The following is a 24,804-nucleotide window of genomic DNA, read 5'->3' on the forward strand; positions in this document are numbered from 1 at the left end:
AATAGAGGACACAAATTAATAGAGTCAGAAATGAAAAGGGGAATATGACAGGCAGAAAATAAATTCAGAATATTATTGGGGAAAATGTAAAAATCTGTGTTCCATTAAGCCGGAAAGCCTAAAAGAAATGAATGCGTTTCTGGATTCAGCCAAACCACCAAAATTAAACAAAGTAGAAGTCAACAACCTAAATAGACACATGGCAAATGAGGAGATTGAATGACAATAAAAAGCCTTCTGCAGCATTTGTTGGAGATGCCTTCTTTCCTCCAGCTTGTATTTCTGACATCTTTGTCAAACAAGTGCCTGGAGTTTCAAGGACTGACGTTTGTGTCTTCTGTTCTGTGCCATTGGACCACATGTCTGTCTTGTGCAGGTACCATATTGTTTTTACTGTTATGGCTCTGTATTAATAGCCTGAGATCTGGAATTGCAGTCCCCCCAGCATTGCTTTTGTTCGGAATTGTGTTGGCCATCTGAGCTCTTTTGTGGTTCTGTATGAATTCTGGGATATTTATTTCTATTTTTGTGAAGAATGAGGTGGAGATTTTGATTGGGACTGCACTGACTCTGTAAACAGCGTTTGGTAAAATGGTCATTTTCACAGTCCATGAGCATGAGGTGTCTTTGCATAGTCTAGTGTCTCTATCTCCTTCTTCGGAGTTTAAAGCTTTCACTTCCTTGGTTAGGTTTATTCCTAGGTGTGTTATTCTCTTTGAGGTTATTGTGAATGGGAGTGTGTCCACGACCTCTTCTCCGTGTGTTTGTTGGTGGTGAATAGCTAGTGATTCGTGCAAGTTGATTCTGTTTCCTGCCACATTGTTGCATTTGTTCATCATTTCTAGAGATTTTCTGGTAGAACTTTGGGATCTATAATGTTCGCTTCGCGTCGTTTAGAAACAGGAATAGTTTGACTTGTTTCCTATTTTTATTCTTTTACTTCCCTCCTTGTCTTATTGCTCCAGCTAGTGCTTTAGGCGCAATGATGAAAAGGGGTGAAGACAGTGGAGGACCCTGCCTCATCTCTGACCCCGGGGAGATTGCTTCAAGCTTTTCTCCATGATGGCTGTGGCTTTCTTACATGTAGCTTTTATTATGTTAAGGTATGTTCCTTCTGACCCTATATTCTCTATGACTTATCATAAAAGCATACTGATTTTTTTCAGAAATTTTTCTGAATCTATTCAGATAGTTATGTGATTTTTGTCATTAAATCTATTTATGTGGTTTATGACATATTGTTGTTGTTGTTGCTGCTGTTGTTGTTGTTTTGAATTGCATATGTTTGTTGGGCCAAAATTATCTCAGGGCCTGTACCTGGAGGTCTATAGGACAGAAAAAGAGCCTGGCTCAAATTTGAATGAGGATGAGACAGCAAAAACTAGGTAGATGCCCCTCCAGCCAGAGGGAGGATTTGGTTGCCTCTCATTGGCTGAAGGTACCCCCACATCACATGATGTCACTGAACCTACGTAAGCTGACGCTCACAGTAATAAACTGAGTTCCTGCTTTGACTTGACTCCCTAAAGCGTCTGACAGCCATGCTGAATGGACATCCTGCATCATAGGGCTGCGGAATGGGCAGATAGCACACTCAACTTTCCCTGGGGAATAAGGAGGCTCGGGAAGCCTAGCAATGTGGAGCCATCCCTACATTTCAGGGATAAAGCCGACTTGGTCGTGGTAGATGATCTTTTTTAATGTACATCTGTATCTGAAGGTATTTTGTTGCACATTTTTGAATTTACGTTCAGCAGGCATATTGGCCTATAGTTTTCTTTTTGTTGTTACTGTTGTGTCTTTTCCTGATTTGGGTATTACAGAGATACTGGCTTCCTAGAAGGAGTTTCGAGTGCAGAAAAATGAAAATTAGGCCATATCTATCAATTTACACAACAACTAACTCCAAATGAATAAACCATCTAGAATGCTGAAACTGCTAGAAGGAAGCCTGGGGAGTTCCCACATGACGCAGGTGCAGGAAAGCCTGGGCAGCTCCTTCATGACCCAGGTGCAGGAAATGGCTTTCTGAATGAACTCCTCCACAATCGACCCGTGGGACCTCATAAAACTAAAAGGCTTCTACACCAGAAAAAAAAACAAAACAAAACCCACAATCGGGTTAAGAGAAAGTCCACAGAATGGAAGAGAATCCTTGCCTGCTCTACATGTAACAGAGGATTAGTAACCATACTATGTAAGGAACTCAAAAAACAGACCTGGAACCTGAACAAAGTGTTCTCAAGAGAAGAAAAAAAGATGTCTAAGAAATATCTTTTAGGAACATTCATCATCCCTAGCAACCAGGGAAATGCAAATCAAAACATCTTTGAGATTTTTACCTTCCCCAAGTCAGCATGGCCAAGACCAGCAAACGGTAGCAAATGGTGGGGGGAGTGTGAGGGAAACCCTCGCTCAGGGTCTGTGGGACTGTGAACCGGTACAGCCCCTTCTGGCATCAGTGTGCACAATCTCAAAAGCTTGAAAACACATGTACCGTGTGACCAGCTACACCACTCCTTGGCACATGCCCAAAGGACTGTCCTGCTTCCCAGGTGCATGCTCGGCCACGTTCATTGCTGCTCTAGTCACACTAGCTAGGAAACAGGAACAACCTAAAAGTCCTTCAGCCAACAAATGAATAATAAAAATGTGGCACGTGGTACACTATGGGAAACCATTCAGCTGTAAAGAAAAATTTGCCAGTAAATGGACGGACCTGGAAAAGATCATATTAAGTCGGGAAATCTAGACCCAGAAAGAAAAAGTCTCATGTTCTTTCTCATCAGAGACTCCTAGCTCCAAGTCTTCAGAGAAAGTGTAGTTCTCACCCTCATCAAGAAAACCTGTCTTTACAACAGGTGGAGACCATTGCAGAAAACCACAGCCAATCAAAATGCAGAGCAGTGGAGCCCAGGCCCGACAGATGCATCTACAAAAGGGCTCTCACACCTAATGCTCAGAGAACGCTGTGGAAGAGAGGGCGGGAAGGCTGTGAGAGCCAAACCGTTAGAAAGTTTGCTGTGCAACTGTCTCCTAAGAATGTCAGAAATTGTACTTATAATGTCTCATCAACATGACTGCCTAAACATGAGGAGACCAAGTTCAACAACAGACATGCCAATGTGGATGAGGGCAAGACCAGGAGACCTCGCCCCTACACAAAAAGTGGGAGCAAAAGTCTTCTGAGAGAGACGTACCAGTTGGCTATCTGATAGCAAATGATCGCAAATAACGCTGTACAGACTGAGCAGCTTATGTTTAGGAATATATACATATATGCATGTAACAGCAATTATTGGAAAATATGCCATAAATTTGAAAGAGAGCAAGGTAGGGTATATGGGGAGGCTTGAAGGAAGGAAAGAGAAGGGGCAGATGATGTAATTATATTTTAATCTCAAAAGTTAAAAAAAATATTTTAAAAAGGAAGACACTGTACCATATCTCTCTTCTACCAGATTAGTGAGACAGTGGTCCCCAGGGAGATGGAGCTGAGATAGAGACATACCTCTAGTTCTCCGTTTAATCCTAAACCTATGTCAGCACCCCAAACCTGGACTTGAGGGCTACAGAACGCCTTTTATAAACTTTGCTTCTCAGACTTACCTTTCCTGGGAAGCACAGAGCTGGGTCAGGAGGCCCAGGCTCCAGGAGGTTTATGCAACCTCCCCTGCCTGCCTCAGATTCTTGCCATCTGGCCTGGCCTGGCATGCCTCCTAGCTGGGAGTATGACTGAGGGAGGCTGAGCCAAGCCACAGGAGTTACCATCAGTGTTTCTTTTTGCATTTGGCCTCAATCAGGTTTATATATATATATATATATATATATATATATATATATATACATATATACATATATATATACATATACATATATATAAAATCATGATTTCTGGCTTTGTTTGAAAAACTGAAAACTCTATAGGTTACTCATCTTGCACTTGGATTTGAGACTCTGACCAGATAGGAACTACTACAGGCTTTCTGAACTGTACCATCCTACCTGTGGTTGCTATGGCCATCTCATCTGTATTTGCCCTGACCACCCCTGCCTCCATTGCTGCAATGACACCCCAAACGTGTGGCTCTGATGATCAACTATTGTTGTCATGCCCACCTACGGTTGCAATAACCACACCCTCTGAGACTACAGGGACCCTCCACCCTGTATTTTTGATGACCTCTTTACTGTGGTTGCCATGACCACCCTCCCTGTGGTTGGAAAGACCACAGCTCTGTGGTTATGATGATCCCTCCACATGTGAATGTGATGTTCACACCCCCTGTGGTTATCATGACCACACCCCCTGAGGTTGCCATGACCACCTCAACTGTAGTTGCAATGTTCACTCCATTTGTGGTTGCAATGACCAAAACCCTGTAATTGTGATGCCTACTGCAACAACTCTGCCATGACCACCCAATCTGTAGTTGCAAAGATCACCCCACAGTGATTGCAATGGTCACCCTACCTGTGGCAGTCTTGTGCATCACATAGAAGTCTTTAACTACAAGTAGAACACCCAGTCCAGTTGTCACACAGTGCCAGCTCTGCCACTGACTTCTCTTTCAGCAAGCCCTCAGCTCTCCCTCCTAACTGAATGAGGGTTCATCCTCAGAGAAGCTTCATCCCCCCCTTATCAAGGCAGATAATCACCAGCTTCACATTCACAAACCCACCTGAACAAAGAACCCTTCCCACCATGCCAAGTGAAAGCTCTCAATTCATGCTGACTGGGCTTCTGTCCCAACCACTTGAGCCATGGTTTGGAGCAGCTCTTAGTTGGCTTAGAGCAATCTGGCCCTAATGAGAGCCAAATCTCCCCTCAAATTCGAACAGTGTTTATATCACCTCAGACTACAACCAGAGTGCCACAGAGGCTTTGAAAAGAGACCACATGGTCCCTAAGCTTTGTGTTGCCCACCCTCAAAGAAACCCAGTGGTCACCGAGGGCAGGACTGGCTCTCCCCACCCTCAAAGAAACCCAGTGGTCACCGAGGGCAGGACTGGCTCAGCTTCATCTCTGGTCCCCTCCCTTTCCTGTGCCAGGCATGCAGCACACATCCAGAAATGCCCTTTTGTTTGAATTCCTCTCTTCTTTCCCATACAGATGACAGCTAGCTGTTACCCAGTGTTTACAAGAACATCTCTGGTATCCCCGGCTTCCACCCATCCTGAGACAGCCTCAGGTGCTGCTGCCTGGATGTGGGCAGACCTCCAGGAACAGGGCACACTGGCCTCTTCTGACACAGGTTTGGTACAAAGGTATCTTGGGAGAAGATGCCTGAGGTTAGCCTGGGGCATTTATACTTACTTCATGGCCTTTGAGCCTCTTCATCATGGCTTCCCACGGGGCTCTGGAAGCATGAGAACAGGCCATGTGCCTGCTAACCTCTGACCACTCCATCACAATGGCATTGGAGTGGCAGTTGCCCCAAAGAAGACCAGACTTCACCCAATGGGAGTGGAATAAGAATCTGATTCTGGTTGGTTGTTATTGTTTGTTTGTTTGTTTGGTTGGTTGGTTGGTTGGTTGGTTGTTGGTTGGTTGGTTGGTTGGTTATTGGTTGGTTGGTTGGTTTGGGGCTTTTTGTTGTAAATGTGAATAGAAAAAGTGCAAGTCTTAGAATCAGAGCTGGACATGAAGAAGGTGTGGCAGGAAGAGGGACACCGAGAAACAGCCAGCATCAAAGGAAAGAAGTAGGCAAGGGACAGACTGAGAGGAAGGACATAGAGCCCTCTACTTGGCCCTGGTGATGTCTGACTCCCAGAGACCCAGTCCTGAGGTGTGGGTCCTGATTCTCAGGACCTGTCTAGTGCTAGGTCTTGGCATGGCTTCTCAGCCCAGTCCACTTAGTGTCTTCCTCTGAAGTTGGAGAACTTCCTCTTCCTAACCACCAAGAGCAGTGGCCTCTCCATGCAGTCCTATTAAACTAGTGAGAATGACTTTTTGGGCTCTTCCATCCAGGACACTTTGATTGGCATATCTTCAAACAGTGACCCAGCCCAGTCCACTCACAGACTCTCCTTCCTTCTTCTGCTCCTTGTTTCGTTTGGATAATTCAATCACTCGTTTTTTCCTAGAGGTCTTACTAACTTTTTGTTGTCTCAAATTATGGTTGGCAGACATTAGCTGTGGTCCAGACAGGCCTGATGCTTGACATGGCAAAGATGTGGAGAGGAACCAGGTGGAGTCTGAATTTTGAAAATGGGAAAGAAATAAAAAATTAAGCAAAGGCTGGATGGTGTTTCAAATCTTGGGAAAGAGTATGTGTGGGGTGGAGAGCATTTCGGCTAAAGAGCTATCTCAGCCTCGGAGAAGAGCACTTTGGCTAAAGGGCTAGCTCAGCCTCGGAGAAGAGCACTTCGGCTAAAGGGCTGTCACCAGAGGGCTAGCTCAGCCTCGGAGAAGAGCACTTCGGCTAAAGGGCTAGCTCAGCCTCGGAGAAGCAGCTGGCCGTGGATTAACTTCAAGTACTTGATGCGCACCCTCAGCCCAGGAATGCCCCCAGCCACCTTCCCAACCCTGATCCAGGTCCCTAAACACCACCACCTGTCCTGCCCACTGGGCTGTCCAATTGGATTTCAGTTCCCCTCCAACAAGTGTCCCCAGCCTGATCCACTTCACCTCCAGGGCTATGTCCTTTGAGAAAGCCAGCATATTTCTGCTTCTGAGGTAACCTGCTTGCACAGATATTCAGAGAAAAGTGAATCACGTGTCTTCAAGGGCTGAGAGAGGAAGGAAGAGATCCCAATCTTTGCCTGGATGCTGTCGGTGGAGGAAGAGGGTGAGAAGCAGGAAGCACTCCCTCCCTTTTCAGAGACAGTGATTTCTGCCATTTTACCACATGACAGTGTGAAAATTTTCTGTTTTCTTGCTGGTTTTTGTCTGTTATTATTTTGAGATAGGCTACTTTTTTGATGTAGACGAATGAGATACAGGGTCTGATGTAGGCTGGGTGGGTAGTGGCCTCAATCTCCTTATGTAGAGAAGGCTGATTTCAAACATCTGACCCTCCTATTTCTACATCCTAAGTGCTAGAATTGTGAGCATCCATATAGTACGTACATAGATTATAAGCATGTCATGCCTAACTCAAGAACTTTGTAAACATAGCTTAGCCCCAGCAACTTCAAGAATAATCGGAAGAACTTTTATTCATGCCCTTGTTTAGTTTTGTTGTTTTGTTTTGTTGTTTTGTTTTGTGGGGTTGTACCATTTCTTGAGAGACACTTGGTAAACCTAGGGCATTAGCATCTATTTCCATTGTGATCTGGCACTAAAATATTAAAACCTACATGAAAGGAAACATTTTCCAACTTTACTTCAGCTTAGGAGTTATTGACAGTTGACAACTGCTGGAGAAGAAAGAAACATTCTTCTCTGGGGCTGTGGCCCCTGGCAGATCACCAGGCTCCAGTGCGGGGCTGCACACCCAGGCTCCGGTGCGTGGCTGCACACCCAGGCTCCAGTGCGTGGCTGCACACCCAGGCTCCAGTAGATAGCTGCACACCCAGGCTCCAGTGCGTGGCTGCACACCCAGGCTCCAGTAGATAGCTGCACACCCAGGCTCCAGTGCGTGGCTGCACACCCAGGCTCCAGTAGATGGCTGCACACCCAGGCTCTGGTGCATGGCTGCACACCCATGCTCCGGTGCGTGGCTGCACACCCAGGCTCCAGTAGATGGCTGCACACCCAGGCTCTGGTGCGTGGCTGCACACCCATGCTCCAGTGCGTGGCTGCACACCCAGGCTCCGGTGCGTGGCTGCACACCCAGGCTCCGGTGCGTGGCTGCACACCCAGGCTCCGGTGCGTGGCTGCACACCCAGGCTCCGGTGCGTGGCTGCACACCCAGGCTCCGGTGCGTGGCTGCACACCAGGCTCCGGTGCGTGGCTGCACACCCAGGCTCCGGTAGATAGCTGCACACCCAGGCTCCGGTAGATGGCTGCACACCCAGGCTCCGGTAGATGGCTGCACACCAGGCTCCGGTGCGGGGCTGCACACCCAGGCTCCAGTGCGGGGCTGCACACCCAGGCTCCGGTAGATAGCTGCACACCCAGGCTCCGGTGCGGGGCTGCACACCCAGGCTCCAGTGCGTGGCTGCACACCCAGGCTCCAGTACGTGGCTGCACACCCAGGCTCCGGTGCGTGGCTGCACACCCAGGCTCCGGTGCGTGGCTGCACACCCAGGCTCCAGTGCGGGGCTGCACACCAGGCTCCAGTGCGGGGCTGCACACCCAGGCTCCAGTGCGGGGCTGCACACCCAGGCTCGGTGCGTGGCTGCACACCCATGCTCCGGTGCGTGGCTGCACACCCAGGCTCCGGTGCGTGGCTGCACACCCAGGCTCCAGTGCGGGGCTGCACACCCATGCTCCGGTGCGTGGCTGCACACCCAGGCTCCGGTGCGTGGCTGCACACCCAGGCTCCGGTGCGTGGCTGCACACCCAGGCTCCGGTGCGGGGCTGCACACCAGGCTCCGGTGCGGGGCTGCACACCAGGCTCCAGTGCGGGGCTGCACACCAGGCTCCAGTGCGTGGCTGCACACCCAGGCTCCAGTAGATGGCTGCACACCAGGCTCCGGTGCACACCCAGGCTCCAGTGCGGGGCTGCAGACCCAGGCTCCAGTGCGGGGCTGCACACCCAGGCTCCAGTAGATGGCTGCACACCCAGGCTCGGTGCGTGGCTGCACACCCATGCTCCGGTGCGTGGCTGCACACCCAGGCTCCGGTGCGTGGCTGCACACCAGGCTCCAGTGCGTGGCTGCACACCCAGGCTCCGGTGCGTGGCTGCACACCCATGCTCCGGTGCGTGGCTGCACACCAGGCTCCGGTGCGTGGCTGCACACCAGGCTCCGGTGCGTGGCTGCACACCCAGGCTCCGGTGCGTGGCTGCACACCAGGCTCCGGTGCGTGGCTGCACACCAGGCTCCGGTGCGTGGCTGCACACCAGGCTCCGGTGCGTGGCTGCACACCAGGCTCCGGTGCGTGGCTGCACACCCAGGCTCCGGTGCGTGGCTGCACACCCAGGCTCCGGTGCACACCCAGGCTCCGGTGCGTGGCTGCACACCCATGCTCCGGTACATGGCTGCAGCCCTGCACATCCAGACAGCACTAATTGTACTTAGTGTGTTATTTAAAATAAAAAGAGAGAAGGAAGAAATGGAGGAGAAACAGAAGAAACAAGAAGAGGCCATGAAGTTGGGAGTGGGAAGTTGGAAGAGAAATCAAAGAAGTTGGAGGAGAAAATGGGCAGTGGATATGGTCGTATTTCATTGTATACAGGTACAAAATTCCCAAAGGATATTTTTTTAATATTTTTCTTTGTCTCGAAAACAAAACAAAACGAAAAATATTGGGCTTAAGTTTAAATTTTAAAGTACATTTACACACATACGTTTTTCACACAGATTTTATCTCATGATAACAAAGAGGCTATCGCAGCACAACACAGGCCACTGAGAAGGATGATGCCTGCATCCGAGCAGAGAGAAAGTAAGCCCTCCCTCCCTGGAAGCCACTATGAGTCTATAGGAAATTGCTCGGAGGAAGCGTGGTACTGAAGTGGCATCTGTGCTGGAAAACTGGAAATTCAGGCAACAGGGCTGAGTCTCTGAGGCATTCTCACTCCAGCCTGCCTGGGCCACTCCCAGCCCAGTCCCATGCTGAGTACACCATGAGGACCCCAGCTTCTGATGTCCTGATGCTTTGGGAAGCACCCACTCTTGGCAGTCTTGCTGCACTTTGAAATGCAGGTAAACTCATAGCTCTGCTGGCCTGGTATTTTGGACATGGCCTGCTGGACCACATGCTTTCCTGGCCTCAGCTAAACACATGCATAGCAAAATCAAGATGGGCTTCACTTAGACGCACTCTCCTGCCAACCCTAGCTTACACGTCAACACAAAGATAAAAAGGAACCTAACAGAAAGAGACAGACAGGGAGCACACTGAGAAGCCTGGGCCTTGGATGCTCTTCTGCAGTAGGCAGCTTTTAAAATGGCTCCCGTGGTGCTGGCCTTCGTCTCAGCACCTGTGGCTCCTGTCTGGGAGCCGCTGATAGAATGACTTGTTTCTCACACATAGACTATGGCATGAATAATTAGCATTACTTCCAAGGCGAGGGTCCAAACTGCTGGCTTCTGCTTGCTCACCTCTCCCTTTCTCTCTCGTTCTCTCTTCCTTCTCAGATTGACTCAAGTCACATGTGGAGAGGCATATCTCTTAGGGACCAATGATAGCTCACTGACAAATCAAGCAAGAGCTTCTGCTTTCTGTTCCTGGTGTCCATATGGAATACGCTTCTGCCTCTCAGTCCACGGGGAGCTTGGAAGCACATCTTCCTCCAAGTCAAGCCACTCCCCAGACTGTGGCCTCCCTCAGAGGACCCAGTGAAGGCCTCCAGATTCCTGACTCACAGAAGTTTTGTTTTCAGTCATTAAACTAGGGGATAACCTGTCGCTGGTACAGCTCCCTCCCCACAGAAGCTTCAGCAGGTTCACTTTAAGATGGAGAATTCACTGCCTCTCTCCAGAAGGTACTGTATGATTCCCAGAGCCCAGGTAATTTCTTAAGCAAAGGAACAAATGCATAAACAGCCACAGTTGACATGGCCGGGCTCAGAATCCATCAAGACTTCCGTTGAGGAAGTTTCCTGCACTTACAGTGGGCAGTAGAGTCTTGCCGTGTGTATATGTTACCTCTGTATTGTGAGGCACACCTGTAACCCCTGCACTTGGGAGGTTGAGACAGGAGGACCTTGCATTTGAGGCCAGCGTGGGCTACATAGTGATACCCTCTTTAAATATAAATATTTATGGTGTGTAAAAGCATGAACGTGGGACACATATTCCGAGGAGTATTGCAAGGGGAAATTGTCCTTGAGTCTCCCCAAATACATTTAGCAAGGACTACATTCAAAGAATTAGAGGAAATTATGTTTTAAATTTTAAATAAAACTGTATCACGCTAGTGAAGCAGTGGAGGACAATTAACATAAGGAGATAGAAGCTGTCTTAATTAGGGTTTCTACTGCTGTAAAAAGACACCAGAACCATGGTAACTCTTATTATAAAGGAAAACAATTCATTAGGGCTGGATTACAGCCTCAGAGGCTTAGTCCATTGTTGTCATGGCGAGAAGCATGGCTGCATGCAGGCAGACGTGGTGCTGAAGAAGGAGCGGAGAGTTCTTCAGGCAACAGATGGGCACTGTCACACTGGGTTCAGCTTGAGCGTATAAGACCTCAAAGCCTGTTTCTACAATGACACACTTCCTCCAACAAGGCCACACCTTCTAATAGTGCCACTCCCTAAGGGCCAAACATTTGAACACATGAGCCTATGGGGGCCATTCCTATTCAAACTACCACAGAAGTTATAAAAACAAATGGAAATTCTGGAGTTGAAAGGTGTTATTTGTTGCCAGAAAGACTCTGAAGCAGATTCTACGTGGCAGCGGGAAGTACCGAAGGACTGAAGGCAGAGTGGTTAAAAACCATCTTGCTTAAAGGACAGAGATTTAAAACACGATTCAAGAAAAATTAGGAGCCTTGGGAAGCAGTGAGACATCATCAAGCAGCCCAAGACATGATGGGAATCCCAGACACAGGAAACATAGGGGGTAGGAAAGATACGGGAAGATGCTGGAGAATAACAATGGTGCCACCCCCGCCCCCCCCCCCGAGATCTGATGAAGATAACATTAAATACTGTACAGGCTGGATTAAACGAAAATGTCCCTCCCAGGCTTGTTGCGACCTAGCACTCTGTCTCCAGATGGTGGTGCTGTTTTGAGAGCTGGTAATCTTCCAGAGGTGGATCCAAGGGAGAAGAAGCAGGACATCAGGGTGGGGGGGGGCTCAGAAGGTCCTACCTGGCCCCAGGCCCTTCTCTAAGTGGCCCCCACTTCCACCAATTCATAATCCACCCAGGACCAAGGAGCCAAGGACCACAGGCTGGAAGTCTGGAGCTAGGAGCCAAAGTAAATCTTTCCTTTTAAAGCTGTTTGTCTTAGGCAGTTGGCTGCAGTGATACAGTTGCAAAAAGACCCAAGAAAATGAATACAAAGTAGTATACACCACACACAAATATATGCATGCTGCCATATAACCCGCCATGATGATAATTGAACTAAATCTCTGAACTAATAGCTAGACCCCATTAAATGTTTTCCTTTATAAGAGTTGCTGCGGTCATGGTGTCTCTTGGCAGTAACAGAACCCCTAAGACATATGTACTTAAAATCTAGGGCCCAAATGCCCTCTACCCAGAGCTAGATTGGACTGAAAGCCTCCTAAGGACTAGCTTTCATGGTACCAGAAGGCACCGTGCAAGCTTCCAAAGGAGGGAAGCAACCAACAGTCCTACCTAACTATTATGTCTAACACAACTAGGCTGTTATCTAGTTACCTATCTGTGATGACTAGCATAGCTCAGTAACCCCAAAGGTGTTGTAGTGGGGTACATGCCTTGGCAGTAACAAACAGTTCCCTAACTGGGCTTACAATCCACTCAACAAGAGTGAATCATGTCTGCTACTAGAAACCTAGTCAACCACCCAGGGCTAGTGAAGTCATGGATCTTAGAAAAGAATCTATGACAGCCACTTTACTAAACCAACATAATTCCTAACAATATTCTAAATACTTGTTCTTATAGCAACAGAAAGATAAGTGAATCTTCTCTTTGCAATAGATGGAGGCCACTACAGAAAACATCTACAACCCAATCAAAACATAGAGTTGTAGATCCTAGTCCCAAATGGTGCATCTCCAATACAGCTCTTGTACCCAAGTCTCAGAGATGGTTGTGGAAGATGGGGCAGAAAGATTGTAAGAGCTGGGGGAACAGGGAGTTTGCTGTAAGACTCTATGAGAGGGCAAGACAGTGCAGAGGTTCCTCTAGCTTGAGTTTTTGCTGAGGCCATTTCAGGTCTTGGAATTTTATCTCCTTGATGAAGAATCCCATGGAAAATTACCCAGCTCTACTTTAGGAACCAAAGGTCAGGATATCAGAGTTCAGTTAGCTTCTGTTAAAACTACCCGTTTGTAGCTGGGCAGTGGTGGTGTACACCTTTAATCCCAGCACTTGGGAGGCAGAGGCAGGCAGGTCTCTATGAGTTCGAGGCCAAGCTGGTCTACAAGATCTAGTTCCAGGATAGGCTTTAAAGATGCAGAGAAACCCTGTCTCGGAAAAAAAAACCAACAACAAACAAACAAAAACAAAACAAAAAACAAAACCTACCTGTTTGTGTAGGACCCCTCCAGCTAACTGCTTATCTTAGCTTCTTTTAAACTGCTTACCCCAACAGCTTCAAAGCAAGATGCTGGGATAGGGTTTTGCTCTTTGAGCTTAGGGGTGTTGCCTTCAAAAGCCCTGTATTTTAGAAAGTTGGGGCTACACCTAGGTTCCCAAATATTTGAGTGTAGTTCTAGCCGGCTGGAATAAAGACTTTCAATTGGCTATAAACTGTGTCTGAGTGATCAACTCTGGTGATCTACTCATAACTATCGTGTCTCCTAGAACTGTCAGAATCTACACCCATGACGTCTCATCAACATGGCTACCCTAGCAGGAGCTAAACAAGGACAAGGGCAACACAACAGACATGCTAACATGGACAGGGAAAATCTCATAAGGTCTCAACCCTACACAAAAAACTATAGACAACTAAAGAATGCTAAGAGCAAGAAAAATTGTCTTCCCTAGGGAAGGGCATAGTCATTGGTTATCCAATACCAAATGGCCAGCCTGAAGATAAACATACACATAACATTATATAGACTAAGCTGGTTGTAGTTTTTTATTTAGAAATATATATTATTAATTATATTACTAATATAATTAATTAATATATCTTAGAAATACATATTATGTATATAATTGTAACTGTTAAAAAAAGAGGCCATGAATTCGAAAAAGAGCAGTGGAGAGAATGTGGGAGGATCCAGGAGAAGGAAAGGGGAAAGTGATTTTTTTTTTAATCTTAAAAATAATAAAGCAATCACTGGGGAACTAAAGAGGAGCCAGGGCTGCTTGAAAGAGGCTCACTGACCTATCAATCTGCCAGAAGATTGTGAGCTATCAGCTATCACTCGTGGTGAGGTGGGCTTTCAGTGATGTAGTGGTCTGTGAGCCATCTCCACTCATGTAAGTAACCCCACACCCCGACACCTAAGTAACCCCAAAAAACTCATTGGCAAGCCAATTTGAACTTTGGTGTGACTGTTATTTTGATCTGTCATTGGTTCCCTATCTTGGGTGAATCGACATCTCTGTTGCATATCCTCAAGAAAAAGCTCATAGAACTTGAACAGAGGCTGTAAATCCAGGGGGAGTGAGTAACCCAAGGAGGGGGTGTGAGCTCATGGAGAAAAGTGAGAGGTAACTTACACCCTCCCTCCACTCCCCACCCCTGACCTAGAGGACAGTTGCTAAGTCAACAGTGACCTCACAGTCACTCTCCAGGTCTTCTACCCCACCAGGCCAGCCTCCATATGCTTCCTACCTCTGCCCTTCATCTTTACATCCAGAGGACACAACCTGCCTCACCAGCAGACCCATGGACCAAGAGAAAAGAGTGACAGGCTCTTCTGTGGGGCACAGCCGAGGCATCAGCATGGCAGAAGACTCAGAAGATCTGATGCCCACTGAGAGGAAGTCCGTCTGGAGGACGGCGGAGGAGAGGCGGATGTCCGACCTCACCCGGGTGCTGGAGTGGCTGGAGAGGAGGCAGGGCAAGAAGAAGCGTGCCCTCCAGGTGTGTACGATGGAAGAAATTGCTGCGAGACTGTATGCAAGATTATTAAAAGGAGAAAGAATTGGAATTCAACACCCCCGAGCAAAGGGGGAGTATTTTTTAAACATTGGGGTAAGCTAGTGGGGAAATCCTAGAGGAGATTGCTCACCCTGGTTAGGCTATCTGTGTTTCTTAATGGCAACTGTCACGATTGGGCTTCTTCTCTCCCACCAAAGACAGGGTTACAATCTTTCCTGGTGGTCATATTTTAAGGGATGGCTTCAGGTCATTGAGAAAGACACTTTGCTATAGAAAATGCAGGATGAGGCTAAAAGATTTCTATTTCAGAGAGGAAGAGAAAGAGATTGCCTAAACACAAGTGTTCTGAAGTAGACTCTCTCCAAGACACTTGTGTCAGAGTCTGTGATGAGGGAAAAGTCTCTGACGCTAGGTCAAACTGTGGGCACAGTTAGTACCTGTCGGTGTTGGAAACAGCCATGCACACTAGCTTATGGGGTCCCGGTGCAGGTATGGAGCCTTCCCACTGTCCCCCGCCTCCTCTCTCCCCATGCTGGCTCCAGCGTGGATCTTTCGTTCCTACAGCCAGTCCCCCACCGAGACTCCTTCTAGCATATACCTTACTCTTCCCCCCACTGAAGGGGCTCTTGCCAGCCCATTCTGCTTTTACGGAGAGTCTTGGTACCAAATTGGCCTTTCCCCCCAAAGTTTAGGTCCCCCGGGCCCATTATTTGTGAAAATCAAGTCCGAAGATACATCCCACATCCCCCAGCTGCCGAGGATGCTTCCTATGGCCTCTTGTCCCCCAGAGCAAAGGGTGAAGAGAGCATGGCTAAGGCGGGCAGCACTGTAGCTAATCTCTGTTGTCAGCCACTGCTCCTAGCCTGGCTCTACGGCCAGAGCCATGATTGCCCGCAGCTGGAAAATAGGAAAACTGGGATGAACAAAGGTCACAGCCTTAATAAAGGACAGAGATATCTCAAATTCAAAGTTATCCAGTTCCCACATGCCTGAGCTTTGTTAGGCCCACTCCTCACAGCCTCCTCCGCTCTCTGCAGCCCGGCACCCTGCTTTCGGGCAGATGCTTGCCTGCTCACCTGCTTCCGTGCAGCCGAAGGAGCTCGCACCAACTCCTTCAGCCTCTGCTGAGCATTCCTCTCTGATCGCCGGCTCCTCCCATCATCTGGGGTTGAGGGCCTGGCCGCTGGATCTCTCGGAATTCAGTATCCGTCGTGGTTAATAGGTTCCCGTCTCCTTTAAGAGAGATTATATTCTAGCATTCCAGAAGCTTTGCCTTACATGTGGCTTCATATAAATAATTTGAAACCTAGGGAAGAAATACTTTTACATTGTAAAACACAAATCCATCACCAAGTGCCAAACTCTGTTCCTCCCTCAAAGGGTCCGGCCTGCAACCCTGACTTGGGTCTCCGTTCTGCCCTCACGGAGTCCGACCTGCAAGCCTGACTTGGCCCCTCCTTAAGTGGTTTTCTGAGCACTGTGAAAACACCTGGCAGAAACAACTGAAGGGAGGGACAGTTTCTCTGGGCCATGTTCCCCCGGGTTCCGGCCATTTTGGAGGGGAGGGTACAGTGGTGATGAGTAGTCCACATCATGGCTGCAGGAAGAAGAAAAATCACCAGGAAGGGCCCCTGAAGACACACCCCCAGGGACCTACTTCTCCCACTGGGCCGACCCCCACTTTCTCTGCCTCTTGATGGATTCATCCAGGGATGAATCTTGATTGGGTCAAATCCCTCAGGATCTGGTTGTCTCTGGAAACACCACAGACACACACAGCGGTGTGCTTGTGAACCTAGGTGAATCTCAATCCAGTCAAGCTGACGGTCCCTAAGCAGCCCAAAACCCATTCCAGATGGCTTATGATGCTGCCGGTACCATAGGATCCACTTGGGCTGAAGAACCCCTGAGGTCCAGAGTTGTCGTGGAGGCCTTTTATTAGTGTTTGCTGCTCTTTACTTGGCTAAGGTGTTATCACATGACCTTCGTAGCATTTCCCCCACAGGGACTGTAACAGAACTGCTCTGAGCACCCCTGTGAGGACGCAGGGTGCACCCTGGAGGAGAGAAATACCCTACCCCTTATTCCACCTGCAAACCCAGCCTTGGCCCAAACTCTGACTCCTTTTCCCACTAAGCTGAACAGGACCGTGCTGACACAAACTCGCTGCCAGCCTTGAAAAGCAGCTGGATGGCTCCTGGCTTTGGGTAATGTGCTGGATAGCTTCGATGTCAATGTGATGCAAGCCAGGACCATCTGGGAAGAGGCAACTTCAACCGAGAAAGTGCCTCCATCACGATGGCCCGTAGGCAAGCATGTGGGGCATCTTGATTAAAGCCATTGATTAAAGGCTGTTGTGGAAGCTCTCAGCTCAAGCCGGGACCTGGAGGCAGGAACTGATGTAGAGGCACCCGGGTCCTGGACGGTATAAAAAAAGCAGGCTGAGGAAGTCATGGAGAGCAAACCAGTAAGCAGCACTCCTTCGTGGGCTCTACAGCAGTTCCTGCCTCCAGGTTCCTGCTTGAGTTTCTGCCCTGATTTCCTTCGTGATGGGCTGTGATAGAGACATATAAGCCACATAAATCCTTTCCTCCCAAGCTGCTTTGGTCATGGTGTTTTATCAATAGGGACCAAACTGGAACCGATCTGCCCTGAGGCTTCAGGGCTGCCCTCCACCAGCAACCAGCCCTTTTTAAAAGGCTCTGTCACATCCAGAGGTTATTGCTCATGGAACCTAAACCAAACCATAGAGAGCAGACATTTGCCCAGGGAAGTGTGGCCCCTGAGCAAGTGACTGATGAGCTTTCCACAGGGACAAGAGGCTCCCAGAGTGAAGGTACTAAGACTTGGATTCCCACATTCCAGGAGGGCTCTCCTGTTTAGGGACAGGGCACAGAACCCTCACAGGGTGACTGCAGGTCTCTTTCTCCTGCCCTTTCAGAAAAAGATGGAGGATATGCACCATGCAGAAGACAGGGCAAAGAAAGGCATGGGCGCTAAGAAGAAGCAGGACAAAGATGGCCGCAAGGTGACCTTCAACAAGGTAATCAGCCCTCCGCCTCTCCCCACAGCTGCTCCTCTACTACAATGTCTGGTCATGAGGTTTGTGAAGACCCCTAGATGTCCCTCTGCCCCATAAAGACAGCTCAACAAATGAGTTTCCTGCACCTGCATTCACCCTGCACTGCTTGACCAACAATCCCTACTTTCCTAAGGTCCAGTTTTAGGGCCTTCCTCCACCCACATCCCTCCACACTCAGGGATGCCAGGGCCTGGAGAACTGTGGGAGCACTCAGCCCTGTAGCTCGAGGGGATTCCCAACCTGCCTGCAGGTATGGGCTGCTTGTACCCCTAGGAGATAAGGAGAAATAAAAGTGAAGACTCAGTAAGCCAGCAGAGAGGGCACTCCAGCCCCCTTGAACTCTTCCTAGGCCCAGGGCAGATCCTTGACCTAATGGTGGCAATTTCTCCATTTGGGTTTGGAGGCTGCTGAGAATAATGTATCTCGTGGCTCCAAGAATCAAGATCCAAACAGCAGCAAGAAGCTCGTCGGTGGTTACCAGAGAGGGTATGGAACAGACTTTAAAGGCAAGCGTTTAAACTTGCTGTCCTCCAACTTCAGCAGAGATGGCCTTAAGAAGTCTGGTAAGGAAAGAACCTGGGCCCTGGGGTACCAGAACTGTCTTCCCTGCTCCCATTTCTCAGAGGCAGTGGAAGTTCTGCCTGTCCATGCCAACTGAAACCTGTGTTCACAAGAGTCAGGACCCAGCATGCAGGGTTCTTGGGGAATCACTCCCAGGGTGGCATTGACAATCTGGGCATGCCCTGGATAGGAGGAAGTGGTTGTTGAGCTGCTAGATCAGGAACTGCTTTGGTGACCTGCCTTTGTGGGTTACAAATTTCCTGCGTTAAACACAGTGACAATGTCTTACTAGAGAAGGTGCCATCCTGGTGACCTGACATCTACCAAGTAGTGTCCACCCCTAGAAAGGGACAGGCCTGAGTTACAGTTCACAGTCCTGCTCCACCACTCAGTTGTATCATCCTGGCCATGTCCCCAGCTCCGGGTCTGGGTTTGTCACATGTAAAATAGTATAGGAACCCTACTTTCTCTGTCGCGTGGCTGTGGGGCTGCAGTGATGGGGACCGGAAGTCAGCCTGACACAGAAGTGCTCAGCAAGGTGGGTTCAGAGGGTTGGAAAACAGACCCGCTAAGCTTTGTCATCTGTGCTTGGCCTCTTGGGATACAAGCTCATGGTGGTGAAAGTGGAATCTGGAAGGTGTTCCTACTTGCCCATGTGAAAAGTGGGCAGGAGCTTGGAGCAGAGTCATGGTTGTCCATTAGTGTCCCAAAGCCAATACTTTCCCCGTCTCTTCATTTCGTACACCGAAGCCATGGTAGGCACACTGAAGCCTCTGGCCTGTCAAAGTTCAGTATGATGGAGGCCCTGCTGTGCTAAGAGCACTGGGGGGACTCTGGATTGAACCCACAGCATCACGTTAATGGGGCATTCATCTAATCCGAAGAAGCACTGTAAATTGTCCATCGTAGATCCCTTGCTTTTGGTAAAGCACTGTGGTCACATGAGATATGAGCATTCAGGAAAACTGAAGAGTAGTAGACGCCCTCTTCATTTTCTTTGATGCTATTCTAATTGTTCTTATTTTATAACGTTATATAAATTCTTAATTATTCTAAACATTTTATTTAAAAGTTACCGTAGAAATGAAATCAAGATGGGAAGCTCCGTACTTCATCCATGCTCTCTGTGATGCCCACTGTTAATGTCGCCCCTGTGCTGGCCCCACTGGGTTCGTGAGCTTCCTTAGATCTTGTTTCCAGCAGAACGCCCTACCCCCTGCTTCCTGATACTGAGATGCACAGTAGCCTTGCTGCTGTGATTTCTTCCCAGACTCCTCATGGAAGCCTTTGTGTGTGAGCAGCCTTCACTGAAACTTTCGGGGTCAGCAGAGGCTAGGAATCACATCACAGAGAAACAGCGCACACAAATCAGGAGCTGGTCAGGAGACCCCACTTTCATTCTTCAGAGTCCTTTGTCTCCTGATTCCCCACAACAAAGATTTTCTTAGCTGCGCTGCCAATAAGAAAAGCTTCCTGGGGTTTTCTGAAGGTTCCGGGCAGAGTTTAGAGCCAGGCAACTGGAGGCGCCTGTATTCATCACTGATGGAGAGCAGAAGCCTGCTTAAGGGTCCACTATGGTAGTTCCAGTCCTCGAAGGCTCTTCTTCCCCTCTGTTTCCTCCAACGTTGTCTCCAGCTCTGCCCTCCCCACTCAGCGCCACTGGCTTTTACTTACTCTACCCTTTGTCTCTTCTGTCTCATTCATGCAGTATGCTATCAACTCTGATCTGTTTCTTCTGTCTCATTCATACAGGATAGTATCAACTCCGATCTGTTTTTTTCTATCTCATTCATAAATGCTATCAACTCTGATCGGTTCCTTATGTCTTCTTCATGCAGTATGCTATCAACTCCGATCTGTTTTTTCTATCTCATTCATAAATGCTATCAACTCTGATCTGTTTCTTCGGTCTCATTCATACAGTATACTATCAACTCTGATCTTTGCCTCTTCTGTCTCATTCATAAAGGGTGCTATCAAGATATTTTGCTAAGCAAAATCAGTCCCTTCCCTAAAGAAACCTCCTGGCAGTGGATAATGTCACCTCACTGTTCAAGATGTAGACATGAAGGATAACTTGCAGGCAGTTTGATCCTCTGTTGTCCTTCCTCTTCCTCACCATCCGATTTACCGTATCTGAGAATGGAGGTCTTGCTCCTTCTGCTGTAAAACAAGCCATAGCCACTAGAGGGCAGTAAACGGGTCCAGGCATCTAAGAAGCGCAGGCACTTGTCCTCATTTGGCAAGCAGGATTGAGTCCGGCTGAGTTAGCCACAGTACAGACATCTTCCTGTGCAGTCTTGCAAGCTACCTCAGACAAGCAGGCAGGACCTGGACCGGGAGACAAGGTGGTGATCAGGCAGTCTAGGAGCAGGCAAGGCACCAGCTATATGCCCAGCTCTCATTGCCACTTTGAACCATACAGACTCAACAAGCTTCATGTGCCTTCACCTCAGAGGAGGACAGGCAGAAAGAGATCCTCTTGGTGTCTTCTTCAATTCATGGCCTGGTATGGAGACGTCTCCCATCCTTATGCCTTCATTTGTTTCTCTCCCCTTTGTCTCACCACCGTTGTCTTAATTTGCACTTAGTCTTCCACTGAATGACTCTCCAGCAGCTTTGGCCTCCATGGCTGCCACATTTACCTTCCTAACTAATTTGTGTGTTTATGCTTCATGTGGTTTTCTTCGTAACATTGCCATCGAAAAGTAATTAAACTCAAATGATGGATAACTTACCACAAAGAAATGAAGATCTGAAAAACAATTCAGAACAATTTTCTTAAAAATTAATGAACTATAAGGCAATGATCGTCAGAGAAGCCTCATTCTTCAGTAGATGGGAGCTAACACAGAGACCCGAGACTGGACAATATACAGGAGTGCCTTGGAACATTCAGCCCTCTATGGGACGTCTCCATCAAATCTCCCCTCTCAGGGGTCAACAAGCTATGTGGAGGAGGAGATGGAAGACTGTAAGAGTCAGGAAGATGGCGGGCACCAAGGAAACAGGGCCTTCGAAACATAGTAGGACTGGCGAATGTATGAACTCACAGAGACTGAGGCAGCATGCCCAGGGCCTGCACAGATCCAAGTCAGATGGGGTCCCAGCACAGAGAGGGGAAGCTGGACCCAAGCTCCCATCCCTAACCAAGAAGCTGTCTCCAATTGGCAACCCTTGCAAAGGAAAAGTAAGTTTTCTCCAACGCAGTCTCACTGTGTTTACAAACCACACTTGAGGACGGGCTCAGCGGTAGATGGCCACACAAAATGAACCCAGTGGTGCTGTTGGAGATTCTTGGTCTCCTACTTATTGCTTTATCTAGAAATTACCTTGCTGGTCTCTTCCTTGAATGTTGTGGTTTCTAATTTTGTGTTTTTATGGGTTCTATTTGGGGGGGGTGCGTCCCATGCTTTTTCTTCGTTTTGTTTTTAAAATCTGGAGTTGTTTCTTTTGTTTTGCCTTTGAGAGAGAGAGAGAGAAGGAAAGAAGGAAGGAAGGAGGAGAAGGAGGAGTTGGATGGGTGGGGAGGATCTGGGATGTGTCTGAAATGAGGGAGAAGAAATTGTGATCAGAATACATTGTACAAAAAAAATCTTCAATTTAAAAAGCAGGAAACTAAATCATGTTTGAATAAAAGGAGAAGTGCAGTAAAGAAACAGAACCACTTTTTAAAACAGACAGAAATATAGGGGATTGAGAAACATCGTGTCCTGCAACGGAGCATTTTAACAGCATAACCGGTGAAATAGAAGAATCCTCGATTCAAAGACACTTAAAATGGTCTAGTAAAAAGAACAAATAGAAAATTCAAGAAAATAAAATAATCAACGCAGCGTGGCTATCTGAGAAAGAGAAAAAAGACGGGGGAAGATCATCTAAGAAATAAATAAAGGAAGCATGGTGGTGCACACCTTTAATCCCAGCTCTCAGAAGGCAGAGGCAGGTGGATCTCTGTGAGTCAGAGGCCAGCCTGGTCTACATAGCAAGTTTCCAGCCAGCTGAGACTACATAAAAACACCAAGTCTCCGGACAAACAAAAAATAAATGAATGAAAACTTCCAAAATTCAGGGAAGGAATAATCTTTGATTCACAAGGTCACAAAACACCAAGACAAGTCACATTAAACCTCAAGTCTATGCAAAGAGTTTGAAAGGAACAGAAAAGTAATTTTCATACACAGGGAGCTTCCATGAGACTATGAATTTCTGCCTGCTGTTCCTCTGAAGGGGCAGGAAAGCTTTTGTGCCTCTGTCTCTCTGTATCTGTCTCTTGCTCTCTTTGTCTCTCTCTGTGTCTCTCTCTCCCTCTGCCCCCCCTCTCTTCCACTGCTCCTGTCCCCAGAGGCTGGCCTCCCTCCTTCCCTTCCCCCACTTTTCCCATTCCCTCTCTCCAAATAAAAACCCTCTTTGTGAGAGCACTTGGAGGGAGAGGCAGGTGGATCTCTGAGTTTGAGACCAGCCTGGTCTACAAAGCAAGTTCCAGGACAGCCAAGGTTATACAGAGAAACCCTGTCTTGAAGGAGAAAAAAAAAGAAGGGAAAGAAGGAAGGAATGAAGAAAGACAGAAAGGAAGGAAGAAAGGAAAGAAGGAAAGGAGGGATGGAGGGAGGGAGGGAGGGACGGACGGACGGACGGACGGACAGAGGAAGAGAAAAAAAAGGAGGAAAAAAATAAAAAGAAAGAGATAAGAAAAACCCGTAGTATATATGCAAGATGTTAAGAGAAAAGGGTCAAGACGAACCATGGCCAGGTGTCATCAACACACAGGGAAGACAGGAGGGGAGGAACAGAGGACATGCAAGCCATCAAAGACATAGCAGCAACAACCTTGTCCTGAAACATAAAAGGAAAGTCACCCCAGTCCATTTTGTGTTGAGGTTACAGGACCATACACCAAGTAGAGTTTTTTACCTCACTTGGAAGAATGCCAGCAGCCCTGCTGGAGGCTTTTGAGCTATAGCATAAAGTAACTGAAGGTAAAGGGCAGCTGGCGTACACAGGAGAGAAAGCGTGGAATGTGGACTCACTGTGTGACTGCATGCCATCCTGACAGTATTAGTCGGGCATCTTCCAGCACAGCCCACGTCCCAATACCACTCGATTGAGCATCAAGTTTCCAACATGTGAATTTGGGAGCACATGCAAACTCTAGCATTTGCTAATCCAAACAGAGTGGCTGGATAACTCAAAAATCCAGCTATGCTATCTGCAGAGGCTCATTTGAATGTTTAAAAACACACATAGGCTGAAAGTAAAGGACTGGAAGAAAGATACTCTGTGTAAATGGAAAAGACAGGAGGTAGCTGCGCTGGCATCAGATGAAATAGAGCACGGAGGTTATTATATAACAATGGAAAGGTCAATTTGTCAGAAGACCTAACAGCTGTAAATATCTATCCGTCCAATGCTGGATTGCTGGAATACATGAAATAAATGTTAACAGCACTGAAATCAGAAATAAATAGCAAGGCAATAATAGTGGGGGACTTAATAACCTAAAGAGGGGTAAATGATACATCATCTAGACAGAAAATCAATCAGGACACAGCAGATTGGAAAACACAAGACCAATGGCCTAACAGATGCATACAGAGAACCCCGTCTCTCTGCCAACAGCAGCTACGCACCCTTCTCAAGCATAATGGAGATGCTCCAGGACAGAGCATTGGGCTTCAGAGTCATGGAAGGGTCTTCTCTGCATCCAACCAGAATCAAAAGAAAACGGTAAACTAAACAGTGCTCTTCTGAACAACCAGGATATCACAGAAGAAGTCCAAAAGCTCATGGTACGGATCCGGAGACACGTGAGAATAGAGACACAAAACGCCCAAGCTGAAACTGCGCTCACCACAGGTACCACGCAACGGAAAGACAACCGGCAAGTAAATGGGGAAAAAACAAGCCCAAGTTAGTAGAACAAAGTAAATAATAAAGATAATTATTGCTATATAGATTTTCAGACAATGAAATAATCAATGAAACTAACAGCTGATTTTTCAAAGGCATGAACAATTGATGAATCTCTAGCCAGACTCTCAGAAAAGGAGGATCTGTAATAAAAAGTCTACCGTCTACATTGCAGATGCCACGGAAGAGCAAAGGATTTAAGCAATAGTTATAAATGGCCACGTAGCAATAGGTTCCTGTCTGAAATAAAGACATTCCTAGAAACACAAAGCCTATCGAAATTGAATCATGATGAATCAGAACAAGAGCAAGGAGATGGGATCAATAATCAAAACCTGTCAAAGAAACCCAGGGCCTGGGGTTTCATGGAGAGCGTATCAAAAGTTTAAATGAGAATCCATGCAGATCCTTCTCGAGCTTTTCTAAGACACCGAAGAGCAGAGAATATTCCAAAGCCCATTTTACAAGGCCT

General features: G+C 47.7%; 1 protein-coding gene across 7 annotated transcripts in view; it reads left to right on the forward strand.

The window, feature by feature from the left end:
- Positions 1 to 24,804, forward strand: part of C6H16orf78 (chromosome 6 C16orf78 homolog) — a 117,399-nt gene that overhangs the window by 75,910 nt on the left and 16,685 nt on the right. For 3 of the 7 annotated variants that reach the window (XM_075976801.1, XM_075976802.1, XM_075976803.1), the window contains 4 exons: positions 5,114 to 5,255; positions 14,535 to 14,761; positions 17,721 to 17,822; positions 18,265 to 18,424. In XM_075976801.1, coding sequence (XP_075832916.1) covers positions 5,114 to 5,255; positions 14,535 to 14,761; positions 17,721 to 17,822; positions 18,265 to 18,424 — 631 coding nt within the window. Of the gene's footprint in view, positions 1 to 2,459; positions 2,556 to 5,113; positions 5,256 to 9,143; positions 9,287 to 9,411; positions 9,757 to 10,191; positions 10,539 to 13,524; positions 14,762 to 17,720; positions 17,823 to 18,264; positions 18,425 to 24,804 lie in introns of those variants that run through there. The other 4 variants (XM_075976806.1, XM_075976805.1, XM_075976804.1 and 1 more) reach the window with 4 other exon arrangements.

Source organism: Microtus pennsylvanicus, chromosome 6 (assembly GCF_037038515.1).
Source record: "Microtus pennsylvanicus isolate mMicPen1 chromosome 6, mMicPen1.hap1, whole genome shotgun sequence".
NCBI classification, from domain to species: Eukaryota; Metazoa; Chordata; class Mammalia; order Rodentia; family Cricetidae; genus Microtus; species Microtus pennsylvanicus.